We start from the raw sequence: 22,827 nt of genomic DNA on the forward strand, positions 1-22,827 counted from the left end.
AGGACCGGCACAAATGTAAAGATGCTGAGCTTTAGATACAGTTAATAGTCAGGGAATTGCAACTAAAATTAAAACAAATGTTCTTCTCTATCACACAGGTGAAAACCTGGGAGGCTATCTTGAAGCTCCATTTGCAATGCAAACACAAGGCTTCCACTTAGAGGGTATTTTGTTTATCATGGCTGAGAGGGGTGACGGAGATGATGGGAGGGAGGTAACGGTCCCCCCCAACGCTCTGGTGTGGCCGCTGCTCTGGCACAGGCCGCTCTGAAGGAGCCTCCTATGGCTGCTCAGAGCTCATGGGGCACTCCCTGGTCGGTCCCTCCCTTCCCCTGCTAATAGACGCAAAAGGCTGGAAAACCATCTTGCCAAGTAGGCAACCAGGTTTACCACTGAGCTCTCTGAGGAATCCTGTCAATTTGTAGCTCTTATTACCGCCCAGTGTTATTTCCTTAAAGTCTGTGCATACATTTTAATGATTCATAAAACTCTGGAAGAGTCCCATGGTGGGGAGTGGATGCAGCTGCAGGGGGTGCAAGGGATCGAGAGTGGGGCAGGGAGCCAGTACCAGGACGGTCTCCCCAGCAGACCCTCTTGCCCTCCCTCACCCCAACCCCCTTTCCCGGGCCTTCACCCCAGTTCCCAAGCCCCGCACCCAAGGGCCCGGCAGGCCATGCTTCAAGGGAGGCGCCACAGCCAGGTGGGACCCTAGAAAGGGCTCTGGCTTCTGAGACGTTGGGACCAGGGTTCAGATCTCATGTCTGCCTCCTTCCTGCTGTGTGACCTCAGGCAAGCCATGTCCCCTGTCTGAGCCTCAGCTGGCAGGCTCCTTTGGATGACGTGTAGCACAGCAATAACTAGTGATAACTGAGTGCTTCCCTCTTTGCCAGGTATTGTTCTGGGTCCATGACATGTATTAACTCATGCAATCCCACATCAGCGCTACAGGTAGGTACTGTGCTTATGCCTGTTTTACAGATGGGGAAACCGAGGCAGAGGGAGGTGAAGGAACTTTTTGGAGACCACACGGGCAGCCGAGCTGGGACTGAGATGAAAATCTTCACTCTTTTTTTTTTTTTTTTTTTTTTTTTTGCGGTACGCGGGCCTCACACTGTTGTGGCCTCTCCCGTTGCGGAGCACAGGCTCCGGACCCGCAAGCTCAGCGGCCATGGCTCACAGGCCCAGCCGCTCCGCGGCATGTGGGATCTTCCCGGACCGGGGCACGAACCCGTGTCCCCTGCATCAGCAGGCGGACTCTCAACCACTGCGCCACCAGGGAAGCCCTGAAAATCTTCACTCTTAATTACTCAGTTTCTTGCCTCTCTGAACCTGGAGCAACGCACTCACCAGTAGGGGAGCCCATTCAGCCAGCCAGTCAGTGACTCAGTCACCGATGCCTTGAACGCCCGCTCCGTCCCATGCCCTGTGCCAGGTGCCCGGAATTTAGGGATGAAGCTGGAGCCTCAGGGTCAGGAGCAGGGCCAGAGCCTGTGCTGGAGACGGGAAGCCCAGCTCAGGTTACAGCCGTGGGCGGGCACGTGCGTGCGCATGTGTGTACCTGCGCGTGCGTACCTGCGTGTGCATGCGTGTGCGGGGGTGGGGCGCGTAAAGACAGACTGATCCGCCAGGAGGCCGCAATAGGCTGACCGGACTCCGCTCCGGCTACGCCGCCGCAGTCCGTGGCCCACGCGGCTTTGCTGAGCCAGCGTCTCTCCCTTCCCACTGAGCTCGCAGCGCCCACGGTCCCCGGCCGCCCACGCGCAGCAAGCTGCCCTCGGGAGAACCGCGACAGGGGGTGACCGTCCTGGGGAGGCGCTGGGGCGCAGGCTCCCGGCGGCCGGTGCGCCCTGTCCCTCCCGGGCACGCTTATGCACGCAGCCGCCCGGTCCCGAGAGCAGCTGAAAGGGGTGCTTGAGGGGGGGCACCGTAAGGGGGCTGCTTACCGGTGCCGGCGGCTGGTTCCGTCAGGCCTGGGGAGTGATCCGCGCAGGTTTAACCTGCCGTGGCCACCCTGCCCCCTCTGCCGGGGCAGGCCCTGGCTGGGGTGACCAGCGTGACTCCAGGAGAGACTGGCTTCTGGGAGAGATTCCTTTGTGCTGAAAGGGAGAGCGCCCTTCCGCAGCTGCTCCCTCCAGCTGGGCGGAAAGGTGGGCAGGTGTGATGCTCCGAACCCAGGCTGGCATCTCCACACCAACACCACGAGGGGAGATGTGGCCAACCTGCTGGGCAGGCAGATGGGAAGAGCCTCCATCCTCCACGGATGGAGAAGCACAGGCTCCAAGCAGGCAGGTAGACCTCAGAGAGGAGAGGAGAGAGCTGCCACGGTGTCACATGCCGAATCCCCGCAGGAACTTCTACTTCTACCCGAGTGTCACGCTAATGCCTGTCCCTCCCTGGGGAAGCGCAAGGCTGGAGAGAGGAGGTTCCCGGACCACCAGTGTCTGCCAGGGCGGGGCAGTGGGGAGGGTGCTGCAGTCTCCCTCAAGTTCAGGTGGTGGTGAGGGGCAGGCTGTGCTTCAGGGACGGGCCCTGTCATCAGCCATCTACCTCCACAGCTACTGCAAAGATGTCCTCCACTGTGGGGCTGCAGAGAGCTTCCCAAAGCACAGCCCCCAAATCAAGAGTCTTCCACTGCAGTGCCTCAGGGTGGAAGGACATACCCAGCATTCAAGGCCTCTGTCCTCACGATCCAACCAGCCCTTCCGGAGTTTTCCCCGCCACAGCCCATTCTCCTCCTACTCAGGGCCCTGCCACTTCCTTCCCTAGGGCCACCGTTGGCCAACTATCCTCTAAAGGGTTTTTACTGATGGTCCAAGGATGGATTTGGGGGAGATTCGTTGAGGCTGCCTGGGGCCAGACACAAATGAAACTACCTAATCCAATTTAAAGGCACTGCTGACTGAGGCAAACTTTAGTGAAAATGAATTACATGGGAAGAAAGAGAGGGTCCTACCATGTATTACTGAACAAAATCTATCCATCTGCCACTTGGAATCATAACCGCCTTTCCCAAATTTCCTCTTCAACCAGGTTTCTGCCTTTCTTCCTTCACTCCAAAGCCCACTCTCCTTGAACGGAGCTGGCTCCGCCCCTATCCTCCACCTCTCAGAAGCCATCCAGCTCACAGTTCGCTCAGCAAAAGCCTCAACGTGAGCCCAGACATCCTGAACACTACAAATGGCCCCACATCCAGCTACTCTCATTTTCCTGGCCTGCAGGGGGTGGTTACCAGGGGCTGCGTCACCCCCATCCTACAGACGAGGAGCCTGAGGCTCAGAGGTGAAGAGTCACAGAAAACTCGGACATGCTCCCCAGCACTGGGGCGGCTCCCAGACCGTGGGCCCCCCGAGCCTCCTGCACGAGAGTATCCGTCACTCCAGCCCCCTTCTCGTCAGGGCTCCACTCCTCCCCAGAGGTCTCCAAACTTTAGCCCAGAGGAAGCGTGTGTCAGCACACAGCAGAAGGGAAAGTCAGGCAAGTGACGAGCGGCGACAACTTGCTTTCAAAGGTACACACATGGGCCTCCCTGGTGGCGCAGTGGTTGAGAGTCCGCCTGCCGATGCAGGAGATACGGGTTCGTGCCCCGGTCTGGGAGGATCCCATATGCCGCGGAGCGGCTGGGCCCGTGAGCCATGGCCGCTGGGCCTGCGCATCCGGAGCCTGTGCTCCGCAACGGGGGAGGCCACAACAGTGAGAGGCCCGCATACCGCAAAAAGAAAAAAAAAAAAAAAAAAGGTACACACATGCCCGCATCGCTGGGTGACCATCTGAGCACCCAGGAAACACCTTGGTGAGACAGAAGATCCATGGAACACAGGTACTGTGTGGCAGAAGATGTGTGTGTGCTGTCGTCATGACACCCGTGCACAGAATGGATTGTGATTTTGTCTCAGTGTGACCTTTCAGCGTCTGGAGTTTCTCGGTTATTATCAGTACATCTTTCTTACATGGACCTTCTCAGGAAACAGTAAGGGGTCAGTGAGCTGTTCATTCACCAGTTGTGCCTGATGGTCCAGTGTTCAGACGTTTCCTTTCTCCTTCTACTCACAGCAGACGGCACTTCCCCACTGTTGTAGGTGGGAGGGGCAGTGGGCCTGAACGGCCAGTGGATGTGAATGGGGGTGACAGTTGCCGAGGCAGGGAAAGCTGGGGCTCAGTTCTCTAGGCTCTGAGGCTCACTCGTCCTGCTGAGTCAGCCGAGGAAGCCACATGTTCAGACGTGCAGGTAAAGAGCATTCTCTGGTGGCCGGGAATGCCATGTCCCGCACCACCACATTTTGCCTGAGAAATAAAACATTATGTTAGACCTCCACCTCAAATATTTTCAACTTCTACTTAGGTATAATATACATATTGTAAAATGCTTAGATGTTAAGTTCACAGCTTAGTGAGTATTGATAAATGTATAAACCACGTAGCCACTATTCCAAGTTTTATTTTCCTGTCCATTTCCAGCCCCCTTCCTAGACAACAGTGTTTTTTAGTTTCCAGGATACAAGCTTTGTACTTCTTTGGCTAAATCTATTCCTAAGTGTTCTATTGTAAGTGGAATTGTTTTCTTAATTTCATTTTTGGATTGCTCATTGTGAGTATATAGAAATAGAACTGATTTTTGTATATTGTTCTTATACCCTGCAACCTTGCTGAATCTGCTTACTAGCTCTGTTGAGTGTCTGTGTGCACGTGTGTGAATTCCTTAGGATTTTCATATACAAGATCATGTCTTCCACAAATAGAGATCATTCTACTTCTTCCTTTCCAATCTTTTATTTCATTTTCTTGTGCAGTGTTGAATAGAAGTCGTGAAAGCAGACATCCTTGTCTCTTTCTTGATCTTATAGGAAAAGCTTCCTTTTGGCTTTTAACATGGACAAAGCAAATTCCTTTTCTGACTTTTCTACTCTATCAGCCCATTTCTTCTTCTTCTCTACTTCTGGAGAATCCAAGTTAAGAGACGCCAGCTCACACAACTCCCCCTCCCCCACCCCCTATACTGGTTGCCAAGTTATTTAATAAAAAAAAAACGCTCAATAATAATAGCTATTGCTGAATGAGTTCACTAAGTCCAAGCACCGCATGTAATGTTGGCACCACTCATATCTGGAAACTGAGGGGCACAGGTCTAGGAGGAGGCAGAGCTCAGCCCCGCACCCCATCTCGCTGCTCTCTTAGCACTGACCACACTGTTCTCCGGGTACCACACTGCTCAAGAGCCATCCGACCAGATCTAGGTCACACGCTCACCTCCAGCTACAAGGGAGAACGGAGTCCAGAGAGGGAAGTATTTTTTATTTCCCCAAGTGCAGAATTTTATTTCCTGATTATTATTCTGAAAAGTTTCAAACCCACAGAAACAGTGGAAGACATAATGGATTCCAATATACATATTTCACCTAGATTCACCTATTGTTAACATTTTTCCCTGAACCATTTGAGTGCAGGTTGTAGACACTGACACTCCCCCAATACTTCCAAATGCATCTCCCTAAAACAAGAAAAGTGACTTTAATTCAATGATGTCACCTAGGACACTATTCCATATATAAAACTTTCCCAATCGTTCCAAGTACCTTTTTATAGCTTTGTTGCTGTTACGGTCCTTTTAATCCAGGATATAATCAAGATTTACTGCTGTGTCTCATTGTTATGCTTCTTTCATGTTTTGAAACTTGTTTTTTCATGACATTACCTTTTGGAAGAGTCCAGGACAGTTGTTTTGTAAGATGTCTCACATTCTGGATTTGTCTGATTGTTTCCTCAGGATTGGATTCAGGGCACACATCTTTGGCAACAACATTCCAAAGGGGACACTGTGTGTCCCTTACATCTCCTGGGGAGGGACATCATGTCATGTTGTCCCACTCTCTGTGATGCTAAGTTCAGATATTTAGTTAAGGAAGTGACCTCCAGGTCTCATCAATGTAATCGTTTTCTCTTTATGATGTTCAGGAATCTGTGGTGAGACTTGGGAGTTGTCACTCAACAGCTTCAGGATCCACTGATGAGTTCTGCATGATTCAGTTAATTCACGGAGGGTCACAAAATGGCAATTTTAAAATCTCACACTGATTTGCTGGCATTCTTTTGTAAAGAAGACCCCCCCCCGTTTTTTACCTCCCCTCTCTTTTAACATATGGACTATTGTATTTAAAAAAAAATTAAATGTTATAGGGTCAAACTGTCAAATTGCTATAATGCTCAAGTTGTCCCACGTTTGGCCAGTGGGAACTTAGGCACCAATTTTTCTAACCAGACACATTGTTACACCTAAGGAAGTTGGGTTCTGTCCTAAGGAAGGAGAGAATGGGTACTGGGCAGCAAATAGTGGGACTGTCATAACACCTTACCTCCCCGAAGTCTCCATTTCCTGGGCCTTAGACTGGGGTAATACTCTCTCAGGATGGTTTCCAGGACTACATGAGGTGGTCGTGGATTAACTGCATGCAAAGCATGTGTGCCTGCATCATGGAGCCTGGTGCCATGATGGTGCTCAAAACCCATGAACTTCTCTTCCCTCTCTTTCCTCTGCCACTGCTTTGATTAAAGTCCTCGCCCTTCTTTGGATTTATAACGTCACCATCTTCACCTTTTTGCACTTTGGTTTTCTTTTCGGGGAAGTAGGGATACATGACTTGCTGGGTTGTCATGAGGCTTGGCTATGCTGGTCTCAGTGTAACCCCACTCTCAGTCTTGTGGGATTCCAATTCTCTGCCAGGAGTTTGCACATGGTGGGAGCAGGGGAGACCACACACAGTCTCATAGTCACCTGTGGCCCTGACTCTTTTTTTTTTTTTTTTTTTTTCGGTACACGGGCCTCACTGTTGGGGCCTCTCCCGCTGCGGAGCACAAGCTCCGAACGCGCAGGCTCAGCGGCCATGGCTCACGGGTCCAGCCGCTCTGCGGCATGTGGGATCTTCCCAGACCGGGGCACGAACCCGTGTCCCCTGCATCGGCAGGCAGACTCTCAACCACTGTGCCACCAGGGAAGCCCTGACTCTTGTTTTGATGAATTAGTTCAGTGGTTAGTTATTTCATCAACTCAGAAGTGAAATCCATCCCTTTCCTCAATTTTTATAACCCCTTCCACAGTCACAGGGTATTCGGGAGACCTTGAAAAACGTGAGGAACATGGAGTAGATGCTGAAAGTGCCCCGTCCAGCTCGTGAGGCCATCCCCTGGCTGCTGTGAGTGTGGACTGCTGAGAGCTCACAGATGACCCCTGCACTGGGCTGCCAAGGACCGAATGCTGTGGGGAACAGAAGACCAGTCCCCTTGCCTGCGAGCCGGGCCAACTCTGGACACAATTTGTGCTCCAGAGCCCAGCTTTGACGGCATCTCAGCTTTCTCCTGAGGCACTCCCCAGTAAACCACTTGCACCAGAATCTCCTACTCAGGCTCTACTTATAGGGAAGAGATGGAGGAAGACCTCCAAATCAAAGTACTTTGAAGGAATCTGGCAGATGTCCTTGTTATCCTAGAGGATAAAAATCCTCTAGCGCCCCCCCCTGCCGTCCCCCCGTCCCCCGCAATGTCCACCGTCTTCTTCAGCCAAGCTGCTCTCATCTCAGAGCATCCCACTTTCTCTTCCACCCTCTGCTCCCCCCCGCTTCCCTTCCAGGTTCGAAAAGGCTCGAAATGACCCTTACTATTTCATGGAGCAGTCGGGGGTTCCCCAGTTCCAGATCCCAAACTCAGCTCCGGGCCCACTGTGGCAGATCAACGCGAGTCAGCAGCTAGAGAACAAAAGGGGGCTTGGTTCAGGTGGCCGAGGCGGTGAGCAGCAGTCACCGTGTCCATCACACGTGTGACCCCGCGAGACAGGCGTGAACACGACGCTGGATACACGGTGCGTGTCTCCTCAACGCCGAGGGCCCTTCACTGTCCTCCCCGGGCCTTTAGAACAAGCTCTGACCCCGCCGACAAAGCCCTCTCCGCTCTGACCTTCAGCCCGCCTCCGGGTCTGCTCTGCACGCTCCCGCACTCCGGGCCCGCGCTGGGCCCTCGCTCTCCTCCTGCCTCAGGGCCTTTGCACGAAGTTCTTCCTCCACCGCCTCCCCCCCAGAGCGGCGCCTCCCACCAGCTTCTCTCCTGGCACCGCGGCGTCGCTGTCTTCCTCACCGCCGTCACGCTCTCCGTCTTTTCACCGCGAACCTGCACTCCTCAGCCGGCCATCTGGCTACGCGCCGTCTGGGCGCCGCACCTCGTGCTCCTGGTCCAGTGGGCGGCCACCGCGAGACTACAGCCCCCACAATGCCGCACGGCCCGCGCCGCGATTGGCTGAGCCCCGAGCTGCGGCCAATAGGGCACGGCCTTGTTTGCAGGTGGCGCCAGTCCCGTAAGCGCCGGCGCATCGGAGCCCCCTCCCGCCATGGGCAGCGCCGAGAGCAGCGAGGGCCGAAGGGCGTCCTTCGGGATGGACCAGGAGGAGCGGGTCCGGGTGCTGCAGGGCATCCGGGTGAGCGGGCGGCCGGCGGGCGGGCGTGGAGGCGTCTGCCGTCGCTCGCCGCGAGAGGGCCGCGAGTTCGGAGGGCGCCGCAGGCCTGGCCTCCTCAGGGTGGGAGGACGGACGGAGACGGGGGGCGGGGCCTCGTTACCTGGACCCCTGCCCGGGTGCGCCTTGGACGTTTGATCCTGTGCCCTCGCCGCCCGCGGACGCCCAAGCGTGTACGAGGACAACGAGCCGCCCCCCCCACCCTTGGGTTCCGGAGCCGCGCTGCTGACCTGACTGACCACCTCCCGTGCCAGTCCCCCCAAGCCCCCGCTCCCTGTTCGCTGGCCTCAGGGCCTCCTTGTCCCTCTAGGTGGCGGCCTGCTCGGCTCGCGATCTCCTCACGGGTTGTGTTCGCGCCCCCAGTTTGCCTTATATCCGCTCTTGCGTTCTTGTTCAGGTCTCACGTGAGGGTCCTTCCCTGACCATTCAGTCCAGAGTGCCTGCCCATCCCCGCGGTCGCACACTGGTTTTTGTCGTAGCGCTCGCTCATCTCCATTTGAAACTTCTGTTGATGCTTTACTTCTTTGTGTGTTTCCGACCGCAGTGTAAGCTGCTTGAGGCCAAGGCTCTTGTGTGACTGCAGACCCTATCCCCAGACTCTAGAGGAAGAATAAAAGCAGCTCACGTTTGAGTGCTTAGTGGGGGCCGTGGGTTGTGCTAACCCTTGACGGGTACCCTGTCATTTAATTCTCAGCAGTTCTCTGACAGGTCGGATTCTGTTTGCCCATTTTATGGATGGAGGACAGGCGAGGCATTGAGACATGAAGTACTTACCCAGGGTCATCTAGGTAACAAGCCAGCGAGCTGGGATTGCGCTCAGCGGGACTCCAGGGACTGTTCATTTTGTGCTCTGCTTCCTGCTGCACCTCTGCCTTGCACGTAGTGGGTGCTTTGTAAACCATTGCTGAGTGATTACATGGACGAACCCCAGTGAAGCAGGCACGAAGTGTCCGTGGAATGCACAGAGTCGGGCATAGGTGAATTAGTTAATTAGGGAGCTGGCTCAGAAAAGGACACCAGGGCACTTCCCTGGCGGTCCAGTGGTTAAGACTCTGCGCTTCCACTGCAGGGGGCAAGGGTTCGATCCCTGGTTGGGGAAGTTCCACATGCCACGTGGTGTGGCCAAAAAGGAAAAAAAAAAATGGACATCAGGAGGTCTGACTTCTGGATAGTTGCTCATTAGCTGTGTGACCTGGGGTGAACAACTTACCTTCGGAGTCTCAATCACCACATCTTTTAAAAAACGGGGGCAGGCTGTGATAATCCTAGGTGCTGCCTTGGCTAAGATGATGTGTGTGCACCTGTTTAGAAAAAGTACAGAGTGTTTTGTGGGAGCCTCTATTCTTAGCATGCCTACTTAGCATATTTGGTACTTGCGAGGTGTTATCCAGTCTTGACCTGGCTTGGGGCAAAGTCAAAATGGAGAGAAGAGGGCTCCGCTCACGTTGGAAGGCGAGAGGCAGAAGCCGAGTCAGAATTTAGAAAGACGCCCCAAGCTCCGTGTGGGCGCTCTCCCACTGCTGGCACCTGCTTTGGAGAGAGTTGGGAAGTTCAGTCAGTCAGAGGCTCCTAAGGGAACGTCTTTTCTTTTTTTTTTTTTTAACATCTTTATTAGAGTATAATTGCTTTACAATGGTGGGAACGTCTTCTCAGTGGACACAGGAGCATCACCTCTTTTGGGTTTTACATCAGACAGGCACATTTTATTTCTAGTTCTCTTAGCAGTTCTGCAAAGTACAAAATTCTCTGTAGAAATGGAGACTCAGGCTTAGAGAGGTTAAGGAGTTTGTCCAACGTGTTACTTCCGGGACCTTCACCCAGATCTTTTGGGGTACAAGAAATAGCCTTTTCTCACAGCTCCAACCTCCCCTGCATGCTCCCAGTGATATGCAAGGCAGTGTGAAAATTATGTGACAGCCTCTAGCTGTCTTGACAGGGTGCTGGTGCCATGCTTCGTTCTACCAGAGGTTGTTAAAACTAGAGGGAGCTTTGGGCAAACTCATCAGAGAGAATAAAGAACTTGTCTAGAGGCGTGCAGCTGGGGGCACCGCCCCATGCTCCGAGCCCCTTCCCTCCCTGCCTTCTTTCTTTCCATCCACTCCTGTGCCTGATTGGAGAGACGGAGACCAGAGAGAGGAGGTGATGGCAGTGCGGTGTGTGGTGTGAGGTTTCTCCTGCTGGCAAAGCGACTTGAGGGTCGGGAAGCCCCCCTTGTCTTTAAGCAGGTGAGTGAAAATCACTAGAAAAGATCACTGGATGACCCAAACAAGAAGTTAATTTAATAGAAGGTATAGGAGGTGTGTGCCGAAGAAGAACAGCTGCCCGCTCCTTCAGAGGAAGTGAAATATTCTTTTTTTGTTTTTTAAATAAATTTATTTATTTATTTATGTATGGCTGCGTTGGGTCTTTGTTACTGCGTACGGGCTTTCTCTAGTTGTGGCGAGCGGGGGCTATTCTTCGTTGCGGTGCATGGGCTTCTCATTGCGGTGGCTTCTCTTGATGCAGAGCATGGGCTCTAGGTGCACTGGCTTCGGTAGTTGTGGCTCATGGGCTCCAGAGCACAGACTCGGTAGTTGTGGCGCACGGGCTTAGTTGCTCCGCGGCATGTGGGATATTCCCGGACCAGGGATCGAACCCATGACCTCAGCATTGGCAGGCGGATTCTTAACCACTGTGCCACCAATGAAGTCCGAAAGTTAAATATTCTTAAAGACCTCTTGTATTTAATCCCCCCGACCTGGTCCTGGAAAGCATTCTAGTTTCCTTAAAATTAAATGCCAGGACGTTGCTCGTTTGCACATTCATTTGCATAAATTTACATAGTTCAAGCCCTAATTCCAAGGAAGGTAAAAGAAATTTAATTAATGCAAAAAGCTGCAATTATATTCACCTCTGTTTTGCAGAGCAAGCATGTGTGAAATACGTAAAGATTTCATTTCAACCAGTGTGTTTCATCTCATCCTCCAGTAAGAGGAGGTACACACATGGCCACAACATCCCGTGTGTGACTGTCCCCTCTGCCCCTGCACAACCATCTTTGGTGACTCAGCTGAAGTTGGTCGCATGTCAACATGCAGACCCCTCGCTGTCCTCCAGCCTTTGCCTCTTCCAAGCACTCGGCTCCCTCTCCCCTTCCCAGGTCGCTTCCCAAGGCTGCTGCTCTGGCTGTGTCCCCAGGCTCGTTTCACCCTCAGGGCTATACCACCTTTACCATCATTCAGTGCCAGGGGAGGCAAGTCTGGACCACTGCTGAAGGGAAGATCTCGGAGGAGGTCGTGCGACACAAGGGACAGCTCCCCGGGTGCCCACACCAGAGAGGCCACGTGTCCCCGACGTGTGGGTACCGCTTCAGCGCCACCTCAGCAAGTGCTCACTGTGAACTGGGCCTGGCCTGGCAGAGACCACAGGGGACAATGCACAGGGCCCTGCGTCATGGAAACCTCATCCCAGGAGGGGGAACTGGCCAAAAGAGAGAAGAAGCAGAAGAATAGAAAAGCATTGCAAGTGCTGTGAAGAAAACAAAAAGGATGCGAAGAGTGAGGGGGCTTCCTGCTCAGGTGGGCTGGTCAGACAGTGCTGCTCGGAGGAGGTGACGGTGACGACGGGCCTGGGCCAGCGGGGAGAGGCTTCTCTGCTCTGGGCTGAGTGGTTTCAGGGCACCGTGTCGCCTGGTCCCCAGGCTGACCTTGTGAGCCTTCATCCCCATGCAGAGGTGAGGAAGCAGGTTCAGGAGGTGAAGGAACCCCCGGTCACAGCGAGTTGGTGGTAGAGCTGGAAGCTCAAACTTTCCGGCTCCATAGCCTGTGTGCCTGGCAGCCTCACAGAGGTTGGGATGGTGGAGCAAGTTGGCCAGGTGATGAGGCTAGATGGGTTGATGCAGGGCTGTTCACACGTTTCTCTGGAGGCAACATTGTGGTCCTCTATTCAGGGGTGGAGCTTTGGAAAGATTTTATCTGATGATAGTGACTTTTAAAAATGGCTTTATTGAAATGTATTTTACATGTAAAATTCACCATTTCAGGGATTTTTTAAAGCAAATTTTCAGAGTTGCTGTAAAATTTTTAAAGCAATTTACAGAGTTGAGCACAGTGGGATTTTAGAACATTTATGAGACCTAAAAAGTTCCCTTGTACCTGTTTGCAGTCGCTCCCCACTCCCACTCCCACTCCCAGCCCCAGGTAACCACTAAGCCTTCTGCCTCTGTGTTGTTTGCCTTTTCTGGACATTTCATGGAAATACATCACGCATCGTTCATGTCTAGTTCCCTTCACTTAGCACAATGTTCTTGGGGTTGGCTCCTCGAGGTTGTGGTATGTATTAGGAGTTCTTTTTTATTGCCGAATACCACCTCATTGTATGGATATTCTGTGCTTTGTTTATTCAGTCAAACTGATGGATATTTGACTTGTTTCCAGTTCTTGACTATTATGAATAATGCTGCTGTGAACATTTGTACCTAAGGTTTTTTTGTGGACATTTGTTTTCATTTCTCTTGGATAGATAAGTAAGAGTAGAATTGATGGGTCGTTCTGTTTATGACCTTGGTGAATCATTAGGTTTAACTTTTTGAGAAACTGCCAAACTGTTTTCTAAAGTGGCTGTACCATTTTACATCCCCCTCAGCAGTGTATGAGGGTTCCAGTTTCTCCATACCCTCACCAACACTTGTTATCATCTTTTTGACTATAGCAATTCTAGTGAGTGTGAAGTGGTATCTCACTGTGGTTTGAATTTGTGTTTCCCTAATAACTGTTCACGTTGAATGTTTTTTCATGTGCTTATTTGCTGCCCAGATATATTTGTTTTTGGTGAAATGTGTATTCAAATCTTTTGCCCACTTTTAATAGCTTTTGATGGGGTTGTTTGTCCTTTTTATTGAGTTATAAGCCCTTTTTCATATTATGATTTGCAGATATTTTCTCCCAATCTGTGGCTTGTCTTTTCATCTTCTTCATGGTGTCTCTGAAGTGCAAACCTTTGTAATTTTGATGAAGTTTAACTTATTTTTTTCTTTTAGTGATTGGGCTTTGGCATCATATCCCAGTAATCTTTGCCTAACCCAAGGCTATAGAAATTTTCTCGTATGTTTTCATCTAAGAGTTTTGGCTTTTATACTTAAGTCTGTGATCCATTTTTAGTTAATTTTTGTGTATGATGTGAAGTAAGGCTCTAAATCGGGTTGGCAAATCACTCTGCCATTTTAGGGTGAAAGCAGCCATAGGCAATATGTAAATGAATGGGTGTGGCTATGTTCCAGTAAAACTTTATTTATAAAATCAAGTGTTGGGTTGGATTTGGCTCGAGCACTAGAGCTTGTTGAACTCTGCTCTAAATCCATCTTTTTTTGCTTGAAATATTTAATTTTCTCAAACTACATTTGTTGAAAAGACTGTCCTTTCCCCGTTTGAATTACCTTGGGACCTTGGTGAACATCAGTTGTTCATAAACATAAGTGTTTAGGGTTTATTTCTTGCCTGCAATTCTGTTGAGAATTCCATTGATCTGTATGCTATGTGTCTGTCTTTTTGCCAGTACAACACTGTCATGCTTATTGAAGCTTTGTGGGAAGTTTCAAAATTGAGAAGTATAAGACTCCAGTTTTGTTCTTTTTTTCAAGACCGTTTGGCTGTTTTAAGTCGTTTGCACTTCCACATACATTTTAAGATCAATTTGTCAACTTCTGTAAAATGCCTGTTGGGATTTCGATGGGGTTTGTATTGAATCTGTAAGATTACTTTGGCGAGAATTGCCATTTTAACAATATGAAGTCTTCCAGTATGTGAATATGAAATCTCTTTTTCATTGTTTAGATCTTTTAAAGTTTTTCTCAGTAGCATTTTATACTTTCAGTGCACGAGTCTTGCATTTCTTTAAAAATTATTCCCAAGTATTTTATTCTTTTTGATGCTAGTATGAATGGAATTGTTTCCTTAATTTCATTTGTGGATTCTTCACTGCTAGCACGTGGAAATACAGTTGATTTTTGTATAATGATCTTGTGTCCTGCAATCTTGCTGAACTCATTTTTTAGTTCTAGTAAGGTTTTTTGTCTATGTGTATTCCTTAGGATTTTATATAGGTAGGGTCACGGTGTCTGCAAAAGAAGACAGTTTTACTTCTTCCTTTCCAGTCTGGATGCCCTTTCTTTCTTTTTCTTCCCTTGTTGCATTGGCTAGCATCTCCAGTACAGTATTGAGCAGAAGTGGTGAGAGTGCATGTCCTTGCCTTGCTGCTGCATTCAGGGAGAAAACATTCCATCTTCCACCATAGAGTATGTTAGCTCTAGGTTTTTCATAGTTGCTCTTTATCAGATTGATGATTTTATCTTTTAATATTCTCCATCACCTCTTCCTCTCGGTCCTTATATCCTGTTTTTCTTCTGTAAGCTCATGGAGTGCAGACTGCTCTTACTTATTTGCTCCTGGATTATTAGTAGGTGCCTGTTGGATTACGTGCTTGGATGGATGACTTGTTGATTGTTTTTACGCACGCTGGTGACCTGCAGCCTGAGAATCTTACTTTACTGCTTTTTACTCTTCCGAGGCTTTGATACAAACTTGCTCCGCACGTGTGCAGCAAACTTCCTTTTATACCTTGCCATTGCCCAGTGACATGCACCTCGAATGTCTCAGTGTGATACGCCTTATCGTGTCGCTTTACCTCCCATCTTCCGTCTTAGCTCACTGCTTAGGGTTAGTGTGGAGAACAAGAGATCCCAGAGGGCCTGGCCTGGAGCCCTGACTCTCAGAGGGCTATGTCTCCCTCCTTACGTGCAGGCCAGGGCCGCTGTCAGTGCAGGTGCCTTGACAGACGTGGCCACGAGTCCTCCTCACTCTTCCCCTGCTCAGCGCTCTACCTGGCTGACTGTCTGGTGAGTGCCATGGATGGGCCCCAACAGGAAATGCCAACTCACAAAGCCAGGAGTCGGATGGCCCAGTTCTCCCCAGCTTTTCTGCGAGCTCACATCTGCGTCTGGGGGTGCCGGTCCCGGGGCTGGGCACTTTCCAGGTGGGTTCTCCTTGATGCTCCCAAAACACCACGTCTCCCCCTACTGAGGAAACAAAGGAGCCGATTACGTAGGGAAGCAAAGCACTTTTGGTCCCTCCACCTGGCCCACAGCTGCTGAGGGTGAGGGTCGTCCTAAAGATGGGGCAGTGCCCTCATCGCTCAGCTCGGGGCTCTCAGACTCACGTGTACAGGGACAGCTGGGGCTTCTCTGAAATCCTGTACATTTCCTCTGGGTAGCACTGCAGCGTAATCAGTGATGACATTTACCTGGTATGAGAGCTCAGGTGACTCTAGGGTGTGTCTCTCATGTAAGGTGAAACTCCATCCTGATACCTGTGACTGTGCACACTGCAGTGTTGAAGGTCTTTCTGTGTCAAGGATAAGCCGTAAAGTAACGTAAACGTAAGGAGGGTTGTTGACTTTGGCTCCTGCTAGGTTCATCTCGGGTCCACTCCCTCGCTGGGAGGCCTTGGACCCCGTGGGCTCCACCCTGGAGGGAGGTCACCACGTGTCTTCCACAGCAGCCCTGGTCTCCGGGATCCCACCTGCCGTCTCTGCAGAGCGGTGCCTGCTTCCGCCCTCTTGCCCTCCTGCACTCCACCCGGCCATCTCTTTTGTCCTCATTTGTGAGCTGTTGACCTCCGGGTTTTAAACACCCAGACCACAGGTGTCCCCATGCTGCTGGCCGTGTCCCCCTGCAAGTCTCCTGGGCGCCTGTGCTTCACTGCATCCCCCGCTGCCTCTCCCACTCTCCCTGTTCCTGACGTGTGAAGGTCCATCCAGCGGGTCCTCACGCAGGAAGCTGATCCCACGTGCCCTTTTTGTCTGCATCTAATGATGACTCGTGTGTCTTCCCTTCCGGCTGCTTCTGTTTTATCCTGTCCTCTTTACCCTCAGGAGCTCTTGGTCTCAGGCAGGCCCGCCCCACCTTCCCCTTGCCCAGCTGGTAAGTTGTTCTTTCTCCCAGCACGCTTGCCTGCCACAAATCTGTACTTCCTGGAGCTAGCAGGGTCATGTGTTTTCAAAAGGTACATTTTACTTTTGAGCAGCCCTCAGGCAGGGGGGATAAGATCCAGGCAGTCCCAGTGGAGGTCCCTCCCTTCCGGGCCCAGCAGCCTCGCTCTCAGAGATGGCCCCCCGGCTGGTGGTGTCAGTGATCGTTCAGGGTTAAAGCTGAGGTGCGACCCGCTTACTTCCCACCCATACACACTTCCCGCTGTCTCCAGGTTCAATGCAGATTCCTGGGCCTGGCTCCCGAGGCCCTCTGTGTGCTCGTGCCACCTTCTCCTGTCGCCGCCCGTCCCTCGGGGAGGACACGTGCTGCCGTGCTGTTTCGAGCTGTGCCCCTCTGTCTGCAGGGCTCTCTCTCCCTTCCTTGGCTAAATTCCTCCTCGGCCTTGCGACCCGTTCAGGGGTTCCCTCTGTGCTGCCGCTGGTCACCGTCCTGGGTGGGGGGAGCTCTGCCCCATGAGCAGGACCTCGTCTCCTGGTCTGTGGCCCCAGCATGTGACCCGGAACCGGGCTCAAGTCAGCAAGATCCTCGTAGGTTTAAGCTACTGGCTCCATATTTCTTGGATGAAACCATCAGCCCAGAGACCTTGTGGTATTAATCGACAACATTGAAAACTTGGAGGCTTTACATCAATTCAATTTTTAGTTTTTTGGTGGGAAAAGAATTGAAAGTCTGGTCCACATTTCCAGGTGGCGACCCTTGGCTGGGCTATGAAGTAGCCACCCTCTCTGGGGCTTTGCTGTCTCCTGTCCTCGCCACGTTGTCCTGGCACTGCTGCTTTGCTGCCAGGCCCGCCTCTTTTGTTTTTGTCACCTGCCTGGCCCCTTGCGCGTTGGTGGTTGCCACCTTTTTGGGGGGCCTCCAGGACTCTTCTCATCCAGATACTCGGATTTAAATCTGTGGATCTAATTTCAGCTCACAGAAAACTGAAGGACTAGCCAACAAAATCTCCACAGCAACGGCCGCAGGCAAAGCAGAGGAATCTTCTTAGAGTCACAGGAGGGCAGCGCCTCCCCGGGTCAGGTGTCTGGGCCCCAGGGGCCGCTGACAGACCCACCTCGTCTGGAACCTGCCGGTGCTCAGCCTGCATGGGGCAGCCGTGGGCCAGGAAGGGCGAGAGCAGCAGGCTGCGCTCAGCGGGTGCTCGGAAGGCGGCGCGTGAGTGGCCGCAGCGGTGGCCGTGCAGGCCTAGCTGGCTGCTGACCTGGGCCAGCGCCTTCTGCCCCCCCCCCCCGCATGAGGACGTGAGGATGGTCCCCTGGTGACCACCAGAGCCTTCCTTGACGCAAAGAACAGTGCTTGGGAATCAGCCTCCACCTTGCGGCTTCTCAAACGTGTCTAGATGAGTAGTGTTCTCAGACGAGAAAGGTGTTGATTTTCGTACTTCCGTTTCACTAATTGAAGTAGGCTGTCTGTTTTGTGCACACATGCGTGCCGCCCCTTCCACCTCCTACCCCGGGCTCACTAAAGCACCATACGTGGCAGGAAAGGTGATTGGCAGATCTTGTTCTTCTTGGATCGGCCCTCCTGTGTGCCCGGTGACGTGTCCCCTCGCCACGGAGCGGCTCCGCGTGGCTGCCAGCGCTGAGCGTCCTCTCAGGGGCCCGGCTTTGGCTCCTGTCTTGGCCCCTGCACTTAGGACCCTCTGTGATCTTGGCTGAGTTGTGTCACCTCCTGGTGCTCACTCCTTCGTCTGTGAAATGTGGCGTGCTCGGCTGGGAGCCTGGCAGGTGGAGGTGCTCGCGTACCCGGGCTGGGCTGTTTGCGTCACTGTTTTTCCGTGGGAGGCCCTGGCACCCGCTGGGTTGAGTCTCTCCCGCAGCCCTGAGCTCCGTCGCCCCTTCCGGAGTGTGGGGACATTTCACCCTCTCTCCAGTCTGCCTGCCCCAGCACTCGATTCCTAATTTCTTGCTCCAGATTTGCCACTCCCCGTGTAACGTGTCTGTTTCCCGTGGATCGGAGCTGCTGGGACAGACTCAGCACCCGCGCACACAGAGTGGTTCCGGGCTCAGGGAGGACGCGCCCTCCCCAGCGAGCGGCTGTCACCTGCCCCTCATCCGTTCCTTTAAGGCTGCAGAATGCACCTTACGTTTACATGCCGGCTGTTCCTAACTCCTCGTGAATCCTTTCAGGCTCCCTAAGCCTCCACGACGAGCACGCCTCCCCTTTTCATGTAGGAACGAGGTCATGCTGGGTGGACGGTGCTGCAGGCCCCTCCTTGCGCTGCCCTTGCGTCCAGGTGCCGGGCTGCTTCACCGTGTGCTCCCCTCACCCCGCAGCGTCCTCTTCCTCCTGCCTCTGGTCCTCTGCGGGCTCAGCCCCTCTTCCTGCTTTGCCGACTGTCCTGTCTGCTCCCAGCGGCCCGTGGCCTCTCTCCCCTGTCGTCCGGGCCCTCGGCGAGCGGAACCCTGGGCTTCTGTGGGTGCTGCCCCTCTGTGCCCGTGCCCTTCCGCTCTGGAAGCCCTCAGCCCACGTCCTCTGTGTGCCCGTGTTACCCCTATCTGACCGCGGGCCTCTGAGGACGAGGTTCTCGCTGCCGTGTCTACACTCCGCTGCACCAGTGCGGTCACGGCCCCGGGCCTGCGGTCAGTGTTACCTGGTCCGTGTGTTTGACGAGTACTGGAGCAGCTCAGTGTGCTGGGCGCTGAAGACACAGCAAGAGCCAGACAATCCCCGCTGCCCCGGAACCTGTGTCCTGGTGGGAGTGACGAGAAGCACGTGCCCTGGAGGGTGTTTTGTGAGGAGGGGTGGGAGGGGGGCACAGAGCCTCGGAGAAGAGGGAGGCCGGGGAAGGGAGAAGGGGCCGCGGGGCCACGACCTCTCTGGTTGTCAGGGCACGCAGGAAGGGTGTCTGTGGCCAAGAGGCTGGGACCCGGCTGGGGTGGTTCGGCTTCCAGCAAGCTCGGCTCTCGTCCCTTCCCAGCCCTGCCCGCCTGCCTACGAGGCTGCTGAGTGGTGGCACCTCGTTTTCTCCCGTCCTGGGGGCGAGCCAGGGGAGCAGCCATGGCCCCATGGCAGCCTTAGCCCTGGAGGAGGAGCTGGGCAGCCTGCCCTGCAGCTCGCAGCCCAGGGCCAGTGCGCTGGCGTCCGCGCTGCTGCCAGGGGGACAGGCCATCATGCTGGCTGTCAACGCCGGCAGGGTGTGGCTCTGTGGTGACTGTGACCAGGCTGTTCCCCTCCGTTGGGTCGAGGGCTGTGCTCACTCCCGCCACCTCTCCAGCGTCCAGAAATGGGTGAGGCCGTGGCGCTTTGAAAGCCGAGCCTTCTCTCCAGCCTTTTGCTCGTGGGGCGGCCATGCTACTTGCAGGCCCAACTGGTTGACAAGGAAACGCTTTGGGAACTTGCCCTGAACTCAGTTGCTCTTGGGCGAGGGAAGCGATTTGGTCACAGTCCTGGGGGGTTAGGTCTGCAGCCACGGCACTTGTGGCAGGGGAGAACCCCTTCCCGGGCTCCGCGTGGTTGGCGTGACTTGTGCACGTGCCAGCGCCGGGCACCACAGTGGTGGCGGGGGAAGTCCGCCTGCTCAGCGTCCCCGCGTTACTCCAGCCTGAGGGCAGGTCCACGTTTGAGCCCCAGGATGTTAGCCTTGGAGGGCGCTTTGAACAGTCCGCCCAGTTAAATTTTGTGCAGCTTGCGGAGGAGGGAAAAGGCCTGCCAAGGTCACGGGGCTGCACGTGGGACGGAACGGCCAGTCACAGTGCTCAGCGGCGGTCCCTAACCATCCTTGCTGTTGACTGGTTCTTGTGTTTTTACGCACCCGGCGTGTGGCTGGTGTGGACGTAAGGCTGTTTGTACGCGGCCTGCCTTTCACGTGAGAGCTGGTAGTGGTGGTTTGCTCTGTGCCAGCTGCCCTGTGCGGCTCACCCCGTGTGGTCCTCACGAGTTGTTTCCATGACACAGACAAATACGCTGACTCAGACAAGGCGTCCCCTGCCCAGGGTCACACAGCTAGTAAGTTGCTTAGTTTGGATTCAAACCCAGGCCCATCTGACCCCGAGTACTAATTCCTGAGCTGTGTGGCAGCCAGTCCAGCCTGGGGGGCCCCGTTTCCAGGTGCTGAACGGGAAGCTCCGGGAAGGTGAGGCAAGGGGTCGGGGACACACAGCTGGGTGTGGGTGGGCTCCTCTTTCCCTGCACTGCGCTGGGTGGGGCCCTCCATCCGCTGACTACACGGGACTCCATGTGGCCAGCTGTGACGGCCCAGTGACCAGTGGGCCCGTGGCACCAAGTTCCCAGACCCGTTTGGCTCTGGGGGCCTCCACTGCGGTTCTGTTGGTGCCGGGAGCACTGCCCAGATGGTGTTTACACACTACTGTGTGTGTGTATATTTGTTGATTAAAAATATGACTGTATTTTGTAGCAACATTAAAAAATATTATAAATCTCCTGCCAGCGAGAAGCTTGCCAGTGTTTTCCTTAACCCCTCACTCACCAGGTGGTGCGGCTTGGTGGGTGCACCCCCCCCCCCCGCCCCGGGGCCAGGACTAGGAAATCAGAGCCCGACTCCCCTGTGCAGAACCCCCCGTAGCTTCCCTCGCCCTTGGGTCACATTTGGGCTTGGGATCTCGGTCTGCCTCTCCGGCCTGGTCATCTGGTCCAGCCTCCTCCTCACACACGCCTTTGTCAGACCCTCGGACAGGCCAGACTCGGCCCCTCTCAGAGGCTTTGCACTCATCCTCCCCTCTGCTCGGAACGAGATCCTTTCTTCTTGGATCTCAAGATGTGGTTGTGGCGGGGCCTCCTCCCTCCAGGGCGGTGGTCTCCTGTTAGTGCCATCTCCTCTGAGGGGTCTTCCTGCCACCCATGTGCACCCGGCCCTGCCGGACTGTATTTTGTTCTTTCTCAGCACTTAACACTAACATGCTTCCCAGATTTTAAAGACACGTATTTTGGAAATAGAGATCCCCTGTAATACTGATAGGTAGAAAATCCGCCTCTTACCCCTCACCATTAGTCCCTGTTTCCTCCTTCCCCCAAACCCGAGGCAACCAGTCTAGTTTCTGTCTCTAGAGATTTGTCTGTTCTGGACGTTTCACATATGTGGGGTTGTACAGTATGCGGCCTTTTGTGTCTGGCTTCCTTCACTGAGCAAAGATGGTTTTAGGTTCGTCCTGGTGTGGCCTGTGTCAGTAGTTCATCCCTTTTTTTTTTTTTTTTTTTTTTGCTGTACGCGGGCCTCTCACTGTTGTGGCCTCTCCCGTTGCGGAGCACAGGCTCCGGACGCACAGGCTCAGCGGCCATGGCTCACGGGCCCAGCCGCTCCGCGGCATATGGGATCCTCCCAGACCGGGGCACGAACCCGTATCCCCTGCATCGGCAGGCGGACTCTCAACCACTGCGCCACCAGGGAGGCCCAGTTCATCCCTTTTGATGGCTCATACTCCATTATGTTTATTCACCTACCTGTCCGTTGATGGATATTTGGGTTGTTTCCACCTTTGGCCAGTACAGATGATGCTGATGTGAATGTGCACGTGCAAATCGCTGTGAATGTGTATTTGCATTTCTCTTGAGTGGGCACCCGGGAGTGGAATTGCTGGGCCTAATGGTGACTCTGTATTGAACTTTTGAGGAACTTCCAGACTGTTTTCCACTGTGGCTGCACCATTTATTTGCCACCAGCAGTACGTTAGGGTTCCAGCTTCTCCAGGTCCTTGCCAATACTTGTTACTATCCGACTTCTTGATTATAGACATTCCAGTGCATGAGAAGTGGTATCTCATTGTGGTTTGGATTTGCATTTCTCTCATGACTAAGGATATTGAGCATCTTTTCGTTTGCTTATTGGCCATTTGTGTATCTTCTTTGGAGAAATGACGATTCTGATTCTTTGCCCATTTTTAAATTCGGTTATTTTTCTTTGTATTATTGGGTTCTGGGAGTCCTTTGTATATTCTAGATACATGTCCCTTGTCAGATATATGATTTGCAGATTCTGTGGGTTGTCTTTTCAGCTTACTTGACTGTGTCTTTTGAAAAACAAAACTCTAATTTTGATGAAGTTCAGTATATGTTTTCTCTTTGATTGCTCATGCTGTTGGTGGCCTACAAATTCACTGCCAAAGCCAGGGTCAAAAAGATTTACGCCTGTGTTTTCTTCCAAGAGTTTCATTGTTTTAACTCCTGCATTTAGGTCTCTGATCCCTTTTGAGTCGGATTTTGTATATGGTGTGAAGTAGGGGTCTAACTTCATCCTTTTGCACATGGGTGTCCAGCTCTCCCAGCACCATCTGTTGAAGAGACTATTCTTTCCCCATTAAATGGTCCTGGCACCCTTGTCAGTCAGTTGAGCACAGATATGTAGGTGTATTTCCGG

General features: G+C 53.1%; 1 protein-coding gene and 1 long non-coding RNA gene across 2 annotated transcripts in view; one reads left to right on the top strand and one right to left on the bottom strand.

The window, feature by feature from the left end:
• Nucleotides 1-4,191: 4,191 nt before the first annotated feature.
• Nucleotides 4,192-8,314, bottom strand: LOC309812906. Its single transcript, XR_014295416.1, has 3 exons — nucleotides 7,942-8,314; nucleotides 7,647-7,733; nucleotides 4,192-4,281 (listed from the first exon to the last, which is right to left on the bottom strand). It is a non-coding gene; the product is annotated as an uncharacterized lncRNA (long non-coding RNA).
• A 24-nt stretch (nucleotides 8,315-8,338) lies between these two features.
• CHCHD6 (coiled-coil-helix-coiled-coil-helix domain containing 6) overlaps nucleotides 8,339-22,827 on the top strand; it is a 128,146-nt gene continuing 113,657 nt past the window's right edge. Inside the window, exon 1 of the mRNA XM_082637208.1 lies at nucleotides 8,339-8,455. Within this exon, the coding sequence (XP_082493334.1) occupies nucleotides 8,369-8,455 (87 nt within the window). The 5' untranslated portion in view covers nucleotides 8,339-8,368. The remainder of the gene's footprint in view (nucleotides 8,456-22,827) is intronic.

This window comes from Mesoplodon mirus (genome assembly GCF_964341445.2).
Source record: "Mesoplodon mirus genome assembly, chromosome: 12".
Classification (NCBI taxonomy): domain Eukaryota; kingdom Metazoa; phylum Chordata; class Mammalia; order Artiodactyla; family Ziphiidae; genus Mesoplodon; species Mesoplodon mirus.